We start from the raw sequence: 11583 nt of genomic DNA on the forward strand, positions 1-11583 counted from the left end.
CAGCAGCTGTCCAATCGCAGATGGCGATGCGCAGCCATAACAAACATGGCAGCCTCCTTGGTGCTCCTGTCGCTGCATGCTGAAGGTTGACAGAGACATAAGAGACATAATATAGGAGACGATGCTCGGCCTGACGATACGGGAGGTTAGTTGCGATTAACGCGCATCTTTGATGGCTTACTAAATGTGTGGTTTTCTTGTGCACGCTGCGCTGAGGTCATATTGTAGCCTAAAGTTAGCTAGATGTGGCTAAATCCCCCCCTAAATGACCGATGAGCTAACTTATGGCATTTCATCTCTCAAGATTATTCAGCATGAACCTCTAATTGTAATTTAACTCTGGGAGTAACACTCTGGGGGTATACACGGGTCCATTTGGTTCCATTTCGATGACTTTAGTACAAAGGACCTCAATGAATGGGAACAAGCTTAGTGCTTTCTTGGGTTTAAAAATCCCCTTAGCAGACCTTGCATTGAACAGTACTTTCTGTGCTTTTTTTGCAAACTTACTTTAATAAAGTATTCAATCAATCAGACGTTTTAAAAAGTTATTATTCGGGATTGTGCAGCCTTTAGCCTTGGATCAAGACTATCAGATGTATTTTATCGAGTCTGACTTTTACTTTAGTATCTATGATATATGCAAATGTCAAAATTGATAATACATCTAATTTATGAAAGGCTTGATCCAAGGCTAGTGCCGTGTGACATTAGTTTTGACTGAAAACCCCAGCAATGGTCAACTGCCTATATGAACTAGTTTTGATACACAAACAATGTCACATTCAATATGCCTATAGGACTATAGGTCCCAGAAACAAACGGTTTGACATCTCGTCTTGAACATTTCGCTGCAGGTGTCTCTGGCACTGAGGGAGGGAAGGATCTCCCCCACGGAGTTGTGTAGGAAGTGTTTGCACCGTATGAAGAAAACTCAACATCTGAACGCTTACATCACAGTGACTGAGGAGCTGGCACTGAAACAGGCTCAAGAGGCAGAAAGCAGATTGCTCCGAGGTGTGTGTGTGTGTGTGTGTGTGTGTGTGTGTGTGTGTGTGTTGACGATGACGAATGTTGTCAGCTAATACACCAGATGCATTTTGGAGCGTGTACCTTTGACTACAAAGAATTTCACCCACTTCTTTACACCTGTGATGTGACAACACATTCTGATCTAGAAGAAGCATGCATAATGATTTTTAAGTAGGCCATCCAAAACGTGGTCTTGCGTGGTCTTGCTTAGGTACAAGCTGCGTAAACGGCTTGTGTTTACATTTGGAAGCCGAGGTAATGTCCACAGATTGGTTACGAGGGGTCTGCAGGTGGCAGGAATGCTCAAGTCAAAAGCTATGGCACTGACAAGATTCTGCAAGTATTTGCATTAAATGTCAATGTCGGTCATCACATTTGGAGCAGGTGCTGTTTTCCGTATCCATAGATGGGACTTTTAATTGACACATGCTCTGAATGTTCCACCATGTATGCCTATACTGTCTGTGTTAAAGAATATTTGAACATAAGTGTGTGTGTGTCTGTGTCTGTGTGTGTGTCCACCTGTCATGTGTGGAGCCTTGTTACTAATTGAGCTTTTCTTCTTTCAGGTGCTCCAAAAGGTCCTCTAGATGGAGTCCCCTTTGCTGTCAAGGACAACTTCTGCACAGAGGGTGTCCGGACCACTTGTGCCTCCAAAATGCTGAAAGGTACCCCAATCAAAACATGCCACGACATCTCATATTTCTCTCCATATACTGCCGGTATTATGTGCACACACAATAAACCTCTTGAACTGAAGGTGATCATGTTCCCGTATTTGTGCTACAGACTACACTCCACCATACAATGCTACAGTGGTCCAGAAGCTCCTTGACCAGGGGGCCGTTCTCATGGGGAAGACCAACATGGATGAGTTTGCTATGGGGTAAGACTGCCTACACAGAACTACTAACTAATATGCAGCATTGTTTTTTATATTTGGTGCCAGGTTAAGGTTTGGTTCCAGTTAATGCGTCACTATCTCTTTTATACCAAAGTTCTATTCATTGATGCACAATATTGCGTTTCCGGGAGTTTCCTCTCTGTCACTTTATCCCTCTGTCTGTCTAATGTGGCACTATCCAACCTTTTGTACCAAGGGTTTATTCATTGGTGCACAATGGCGCATTTCCAGGAATTTCTCGCGTCACTTTATTCCTCTGTGTCTGTCTTTCCCAGTGCGGGCAGTACGGATGGGGCTTTCGGTCCAGTGAGGAACCCCTGGAGCTATGCTGCTACGTACAGGGACCGCACAGGGGTGGAGCCAGACTCTGATTGGGTCATCACAGGAGGAAGCTCCGGAGGAAGTGCTGCAGCCGTGGCGTCGCTCACCAGTTTCCTGTCAGTGAGCACGTTCAGAGATGGATACAGCATCCCTGATAAAAAAAGAAATGCAATTACAAAATCCTTGAAGAGAAGAAACAAATATTGTTTATAGAAATGTCTTTGAAGCCCTATATTTTTTTTTTATGGGATGACGAATAGCTAAATTAGCAGATCTACAAGCTCACAATGCACTGCAAAGGAATGTGTTGTGAGCTTGTGGATCAGTTATTTTCACTAGTTATGTAAATTTCAGACATGCTCAAAATAGGGATGACAGGTAGAAAGCAGTTAGTAACAGAGTTGTTTTGACTTATCTTTATATTTAGAGTATTATAATATGCACACTATAGCTTAATTACGTACTGCAGTTCTTTATTGTAAGAAAGGTCATTATATACTGTAAGCACAATAACAAAACATTATTTACTCAAAGTACCCTTACCCTTGGTCCTGGCAGGGCTTTGGGATCGGACACTGGCGGTTCTACTCGTAACCCCGGAGCTCTGTGTGGAGTTGTGGCCCTGAAGCCCACCTACGGCCTGGTGTCTAGGCACGGCCTTATCCCCCTGGTTAACTCTATGGATGTCCCCGGCATTATGACCCGGAGTGTCGGCGATGCAGCCACTGTATTAAGTAGGTTACCGGCGACTAGCTGTCGCAACACAAACACACCATCATTGTGGTTTTTAATGCTGCTCATTCAATCAATCACTGTGTAGGGTTTCCAGGCTTTTTTGTTTGTTTGTTTGTTTTTGTTTTTCAAGATTCATTGAAGTCGGTTCTGGCTTCACTGAATACAGTGAGGTGAAAAAGAAATGAAGGCCTCGCCTAATAACGTACTGCACTACTAATAACGTAATCCAGGTTAAACTGGATTGCTTTCATTTTCTTATATCAACAATTAATACAATTTCTCTCCCGCTATGCACTGCTCTCTGTTATGTGTATCCTAGTCTCGCATAGCCAGACAACTATTAATTCCGCAATCTTTGAATGCTGTATAGAGTCTGAAACTACACCTCCTGAAAGACGAGAAAGGAAGCTGTCATCTGTTTGTCGTTTCCGTTCACGAAAATATATTAAAAAATATCTTGAAAAAATACTTTAGAATTGTAATTTCTGCCTAGCAGCAAGATATATATATATTCTTCAACAGTCTGGCTCGAGAGACTTAGTGTATCCTAATAGTTAGTTTACTTATGTCCTAATTTGTCAAACTGGACATCTGATAGTTCACTTTCTTTTTACCAGTGTTGCATGTAGACTTTCATGATACAATGCATGTTGTCGAACTTGTTTTATTGAAAGATCTTGATAGATACTGTGATTGTCAGTAACGTTCACATGTGCAAGCGACACAGTGGGATGACCAGGGGTTTTGTTGATATGACACCCAGGCATCCTCCAAGGCCTTGATGTCAGAGACTCCACAACGGTCCACAGCCCTTCATCATCTACAGAGCTACCAGAAGACTTTGATGTGAAGAGCATCTGCATAGGCATTCCTAAGGTAAGCTTAGAACTATTTTAGGTAAATAATTGTTTATAAGCATAGTCAGGTTTCCTCATTAACCACCACCACTGGCCAGAATAAAATGTAAATTTTTCACTAACGTGTTATACTTTACTTTTAAGAATAGCTTGCCACTATTTCTTCTTTTAACTTATGAGTTCTATATTTTTTAGAAATAGACCTTATGTGTTGGAACCCTTTTTGTGTATCTGTCTAATAGGAAATGTTTCTAGTTTCAAAAATGTACCCTCTGATCTTCATATGTGGGTCAGGAATATCACGCCCCAGGACTGTCCCAGGAGACACTAGAACAGTGGAGTCGTGTTGCGGACATGTTTGAGAGTGCGGGGGCAAGGGTGCAGCAGGTCTCTCTCCCCCACACCCAGCACTCCATTGTGTGCTACCATGTGCTGTGCCACGCTGAGGTGGCGTCGAACATGGCTCGATTTGATGGCCTGGAGTACGGTATGGATTCGTTTTTTATTAAAGAGAGACTTTGCTAAGCCGGCCTGGTTTATAACCTGATCATACTGTTGTGAGAAAGACATGTGAAAATCTGACATAACACTTGAGAGCTCACTCTCAACAATGCTGGAAAAACTGCCAGCCTACATAAAATTTGTTGCAAAACACTGAACCCATAACTGCTCCCCAAGTGCCCCTAGGTGGCAGCCCACTGCTTCTATTTCCTGATATACACTTGGCTGCACATGGTATCTGCCCCGAAAATAGCCAATCTACAAGCTCACAACGTGCTGCAGCGGCTATTTTCGACATATTATATACGGTAAGTATAAATCAGGCTTAGTATTTAGGATGGGTCAAATACATAAAATAATTTCCCCCATGGATATGATTGCAAGTTGCCCAAAACAAAAAGTAGTGTTATGTCAGATTTGTGTATATATCCTCCTCACAATATAATAATATTCAAGTGAACATTTGGTAATTTGTCGAATTTAAAAAATATATTTTGTATGTCTGAGTAGCGCTAGTAAGGACACATACTGTACTGTAAGTTATGGTTTCTCAGTGATGATTCCCAAAGAAAATTGAAACACAGACCTGTGTACGAATATTTCTGGGAACTGTTGATCTCTTCTGGCTCAGATTGTTACAAAAGTGCAAAGCCAGTACAGTACGGTACAGTACAGCAAACAAGAGTAACGTGAGTTGGGTACAGTGTACATAACTGACCTAGGTCTGTTTGAGGATGATAACTTAAACAAAGATCTCTGCGCTCCTGTTTGGCAGGTCACCGAAGCGAGGTGGACAGCTCCACGGAGGCCATGTACGCCACCACCCGTCACGAGGGCTTCAACGACGTGGTGAGAGGGAGAATACTGTCAGGGAACTACTTCCTGCTTAAACAGTAAGCGCACGCGCCATTTAGATGGTCCATCACTCCTTTCAAGCGAGTAGTTGACAGCTTTAGCGTTATTTCATAGCTTTGACCTTATGCAGTGCTATCTGATCGCATTGTCAGGTGCAAAGGATATGGGGGTGTGGCTGCTGTAACATGGCGTATTATCAGTTAAACTAAATAGCTGGATCAAAGGGTGGAGACTCGAGTTTGTATAGGGCAGGTAAAATCCCAACAATTATAATAATAATCCTCATTTATACGGCACCTTTCATACATAAACTGCAACACAAAGTGCTTTACACAAAAAAAGCTAATGCATAAAACATCATAGAAGCAGCACAGTATAAAAGCAAGAACATTAAAATAATTGTCAATTTAATCACTAAGATAGGTGAGTTTGTCTTAAGATCTCGCACAAAATTGTCTACAGTTTCATCCATTTTGAGATTCTCTGGCAGGGTATTCCAAAGGCTGGAGGCATAAAAACTAAAATCTGCCTCTCCATGTGTCTTGGTCCTTACTTCTGGAACTGTGAAGAGTTCAGTGGACCTCAGAGATCTACTTGGTGTACATGAGCATGCCCGAAATGTACTCTGGTGCATGGTTTGGGAGTGGTATAGACTAGTAGAAGAATCTTAAAATGTATTGTCTGAAGGTGACAGGTAACCAATGCAGTGATCTTAAGACTGGGGTGATGTGTGGCCTTCGTCTAGTATTGGCGAGGATATCAATTCCAAAACCAAGCAATAACCCGTGGACACTTGTCACTCACCCCTCAGGAACTACGAGCACTACTTTGTGAAGGCGCAGAAGGTCCGCCGGCTGATCGCTGACGATTTCAAACGCGTGTTCAGTTCGGGCGTTGACGTGCTGCTGACGCCCACCACTCTGTCTGACGCAGCGCGCTACGCTGACTTCACTCAGGAGGACAACCGCACACGTAGCACACAAGAAGACGTCTTCACACAGCCGGTCAACATGGCAGGTACTCAGGAGACATACAGTACAGACAATGCAATGTACTGTTATTACTGTTTGTGTTTGAACATGTACAGTACACACACATAGACCGAAATCTTCAAAACGAGTCCAGCCCACTTTACCATTTTCTTTACATATTCAGCATTGTGGCAGTGAATTTTTTAACACAAATCTTCTCCTCTGGGGGGTCCCTGGCACAAAACATTTTCAGATGGGGTCTGTGGCCAAATACATATCATTTTGGAGGTTCTTGGCACGAATAAGTTTGAGAACTACTGATTTAGAAGGCATTTGTACAATCGGCCTCAGGTCTTAACCATACTGGTGGTCTGTCATGTTTAGCTCATTGATCGTTCGCAAGCATGTCATTACTGCTGACCATTTTACAAAGCATACCATGGTTTAGCAGAAGAGATACCATGGTTTGTTTGATTCTCACGGAAGCCATTGGATTACAATTCATTTGTCAGTACATTATGGAAATAAACAGTGAATTGAATCTTGCTTGAGCTAGTCAATCCAACATACTAAATATCATTGCATAGTTTTGTCAAAGGTATTCTATCCTTGTGTTTTACTATACATTGTGTTTAACACTTTGGAGAAAATGTAAATAAATGTAAAATATAAACAGCCATAAACAGGAAAAGGGTCTATGTTTATGTACGATATTATGGCCAGTCAGAGTGACTGAATAACTAGACTGACCTCTGACTGACCCAATTAACCTTGAGGGCATTGGTTGCCACAATGCCACAGTCACCACGGTTCCTTTTTTTCTTTTTCTTTTGAAGTTATGTTATTGTTGCGTTTTAATCCATTTTATTCTTGTCCCAGGAGAATAAATTGAAAGTCAGACATTTGTGACAATCATTTGTAGACAACATTGACTGTTATTATTGTAGGTTCAGTAATGTAATAATGACTATGGAGAAAATGTAAACATACGCACAATCTTAAAGTAAAGCCATTAGAGGAAATGGGCAGAAATTCGACCTTGTTCAACCCATTGTTAGTGTGAGTGTAAGTATTATTCAAAACAGCTGATCCCTACAGGGGACTGTTTACATTTGAGGGCAGTTAAAGTTTCACACAGCATTTTACTGCTCTCAATACAACCTTTAAATAACCTTGAGTTCCTAATCTTTGCCTTTCCTTAAACTTTCTCTCAACTCTCCATTTCTTTTTGCCCTAGGCCTCCCTGCTATTTCAATACCAACCGCCTTATCAAGTCGGGGCCTTCCCATTGGCTTACAGCTTATAGGCCCCGCCCTGCAGGACAGGAAGTTGTTGACTATAGCCAGGTGGATGGAGCAGAGAGTCAAGTTTCCCCCCATCAGCTTCCACGAAGACTCCTGTGACACAGAGATGACTAAAAGAAAGCAGACTTCACCTGCATGAGGCAAAAACATTGAGCTGTGGAGAAAAGCACTTTACAGAAACACCTCCATTGGCCTCAAACAACAATGTTATAAAATATTTTTTTTGACTTGTAAAACTGTCACACATGATACACAGTAAAAAAAAGTTTTACAAAACACAGTGTACAAATGTAATACATTTGTCACATTTGTACACTCACAGAGTTACAAATGAATAAATCAACAGAGGAATTTACTGTGGAACCTTGGCCTTGGGATCTGCCAAAGTTCAACTAGGTTGCTACCTAGTAACCAGGCATCAGACAGTCCAAATACGAAGTAATCTTCATCTGTTGCTTAAGTGCTCTGATGGAGGACCCAGAAGTAGGCATTCCATTATAAACCGGTCTCAAAATCACACTTTTAGCACATAAATGAATGTGAATGAAGCGGAGTCCTGGAGCAGGACGATCTCTGTCGCTGTACTATGCCTCAACTCCTACAGGTTGGGGCACCAGTTCAGCAGGGAGATGAACTAGGAAGGATAGCGTATTCTTCTGCACGCTTTAAAGCAGCTCTCCACCGCACCGATATCGGCCCGACTCGGCTGCGGTAGGCATTGGAAAGCGTCTCCTGCCGACAACCTGTTGTAGATGCACTCACAGGGCACAGAAGCAACAGATATACGACCCAAAGTGCTAGTGCAGTTCAATTAATTTAAGATTGCTTGATGTCATGACCGAGACCATGAGCGACATCCTTACATTAGCGTCACGCTGACTCACGCAACTCTTTTCATGCACCTGATGTTCCAATAGAGCAGAAGTATTGTGTTCTTAGGTTAATACCATTGTTGAATAAATGAAACATGGACACATTATCCCGAGTAATATTATCTGTCTGATCTGTGGGATTGCACACTAACAACACACACAGATATTATGTATTGTTTAACAAAGCGTCTTTGTTCAGACATTTTCTTTTCTCATCAGTCCCGAAGGCCTTGATCCTGTTAATCCAGTTAATGAAAGGGGTTAATGTCCTGCACTCATTTGGTCATTCAAAGGGGTAAACAGCAGTGTATGGCAGCAGCTCAATCTGATCTTATTTGCGTTGTACACAACAAACAATATGCATTGTTTAACAAAGCATCTCTGGTCAAACATTCTCTTTACAAATCTCAAAAGTCCTGAAGGCCTTGATCCTGCTCTGAATTGTCAGTGGCTAAACACACAGACACTCAATCGGTAGTGATAACCTGCTATGTCAACACAGACATATGTTCATTGTTCGATAGAACAGTCTCTTGAATGGGGAAAAAAATAACTTTTCAAAGGCTAGTATGTTTCAAAGGAAACATGCTATCTCAGGGCTAAGCAACCTTAAGCACAGGTGCCTCGTGCCAACATGCACAGAGAGAGGATTTTGTGTTTAAAATAAAATATTTTTAAGAATGTAGTCAATTAAATTAAGTCCCCTCACATCTGTATGCAAATTACAACCTGCACATAATTCTACATTCATTCAAACTGAACTCTGACTGGGGAGTTAGTGGCTGATACTGTTGGTGGGTTATCAATACAATGTCCTGATGTGAAAGAAAATGTTTCAAAAGAAGAAAAACAAATAAGGTTGTACGGACAATCAAAATCTGTTGGGAATATTTTATTTTGATGTGGTGTCATAATTAAACTTAATGTTGATATGGCACACTGACTATCAAGAAAATAAAAACATGTCAAAAAAGGTTGCCGACCCCTGCTGCTAGATAACAAATAATATACATGAATTGAGGATGTGAGATGGGAAGCTTAGGTCATTTTCTGTATTTGTTTTAATTTGCCCACATCTTAAACCTTTCCACAGCGTTTCTTAACTTTTAAAGATCTCTGATAATTAAAGTGATGTAGCTATAGAACACTCTGCATGCTTGACAATAACTGTATGATGGCATTTGAACCAGTTTCACGCTCAATACATTCATATGTAGTTTCATCCAGTACCCAGAAGAGGGTTGTGAGGAGTTACAGAAGCTAGCCTCCGATGTACCGCTCTAAAGTATTGGCCACAAAATGAATGCACAGATCACAGGCCAGCTTAGGTCAGGTGTGTGCGTGTGGGTGTGTGTGCGCACGTCTTCACGCATGACTACTTGCCATTGATAAATAGATCGTTTGCATGTTTCAAAGTCATAGTTTGCATGTCTCAGAAATACACAGAAATATGAGTCATGAGTCCAGAGTTCTCTTTCTCTGAAGGACCATACATGCCACTGGAATCAACACAATTGTAATGAATCAACTCAACCAATTAAGGTCTTGGAAACATGCCTAAGCTAAGGTGCTGCACTGCGGCCAGTGCTTACAGAGCCTGCAATGACCTCTGCTTTTGGATGGCTCTGGTCTGCATAATCCTGGTCTGTTTCCCACGGGGACATGATGAGCTATACTTACTATTGCTGGCATGTTGCCTTTGCTGATGGCTAAAATAAGTTTCAAACTGTGTTTGACCTCGAGTGTGGATTGATAAGTGAGACCACAAGCTCTTACACACAAGCGTGTATTGATTAATTTGGCCCACTTGGTGTCTTTGATTGATTGACCATCAGGCAGGTATTTATTTTAATACAAAAATATGTCTTAAAAATGAGGTGGGGCCTCTGCTTTTGATATCCCCCGTCTGGTCATTAATTTGACATTCACGTCCTTTTAGGAAATGTAGACTGCCTGATACTGTATGCTTGATATTCATTTGTGATATCACAATTGAACAATTTAATTAAAAGTGTCAGATTAGAGAATAGAGCAAATAGCCAATAAAGCTCACGACACAAGTGCTTAAGAAAATGTCCTCCCTCTGTGGGTGGGTTAATGTGCTACATTCACATGTGTGGTAAACAACAGTGTATAGCAGCTCACACTGGATAGAACTGGCTCTTTTCCTTTGACATTATCACATCAGAATCTGTGGGTTTGCATTGTAGCCTACACAAACAACACAGGTAGACAGACACACACAATAATAAACACATACAGGCACACACGATAATAAACACATACTCACCCATGCAGGTACAAACACACACATTTGGTGTCAAAAGGCTCCCAAAGGTCCACTCAGCAGAAGCATTGGGCTCTGTCAGGAGGTTGGGCTCCAACATCTCCCCACACCTGAACTAAGCTGTTAATTGCCCTGCTGAATCATGGACTACATCTCAGTTCAAGCAGCAATGCTCTCTGGCCCTGCACATCGCCAAACAGTTTCTGTTTTTTTTTACTAAGGAATGACCAGTGTGTTCTTGAGTTATAAGGGCCGTTCACACCTACAGTAGCACTATAACAATAACTATAATATCGTTCACCATTATCTTTATTATAATTTAGTTGTGGTGTGAACTTTGACTTCCACTTGAGTTATTGTTATAGTTATATGTAGTTACAGCGTTTGGTGTGAATGCTACTATCCTAGCAGTATTGTTGCATTCTTTTGAACTGACTGATTGTGTAAACCAGTATGGACATTAGTCTATTAAAGCCTAATTTATTTTTGTTTAGAAATATGTTCAGGCCTAATCCAATGCGGACGAAATATTGGTTATTCTTATCATTGTTTTATTTCCATTATTTCCATTTGGTATCATTCCTGATTATCTATATGGCATCCTGAATTAAGCCTGTGATTGAGCTGTTCTATATTTTTCTCTGTTTATTGTACACACATCCCAATAAACACACGTGGTTAAACCTATCCTCCTGCCTCCCTCCTTTAGCATGATTTATTATACTTCGCTGTATGATAGTCAGACAGGTACACACTCCATAACTCTCTTGGCAGTCCATCGTTACTGAAGATGAACCAACTTCCTTTGTATTGTGGTTAATACGTTTGTCAGTGGCCATCGTTGCTGGTGATGATGCCACTGTAGATGTAGCCCAATTCTAGAATCACATATCTTTGCCACAGTCGGGGCATGTGAGGCCTGGATCGGAGGCTGAAGATGGTGC

At 41.5% G+C, this 11583-nt stretch overlaps 1 protein-coding gene across 1 annotated transcript; it reads left to right on the plus strand.

Annotated features, from left to right (window-relative positions):
• The first annotated feature begins 22 nt into the window (after positions 1-22).
• Positions 23-9199, plus strand: qrsl1 (glutaminyl-tRNA amidotransferase subunit QRSL1). The gene is made up of 11 exons (XM_080414101.1): positions 23-145; positions 858-1017; positions 1602-1700; positions 1822-1918; positions 2212-2373; positions 2816-2991; positions 3756-3868; positions 4144-4336; positions 5126-5243; positions 6017-6222; positions 7414-9199. The coding sequence occupies exons 1-11, from the start codon at positions 122-124 to the stop codon at positions 7617-7619; spliced, it is 1554 nt and encodes a 517-aa protein (XP_080270227.1). The 5' UTR covers positions 23-121; the 3' UTR covers positions 7620-9199.
• The last annotated feature ends 2384 nt before the right edge of the window (positions 9200-11583 follow it).

Source organism: Gymnoscopelus braueri (assembly GCF_963280865.1).
Source record: "Gymnoscopelus braueri genome assembly, chromosome: 19".
NCBI classification, from domain to species: Eukaryota; Metazoa; Chordata; class Actinopteri; order Myctophiformes; family Myctophidae; genus Gymnoscopelus; species Gymnoscopelus braueri.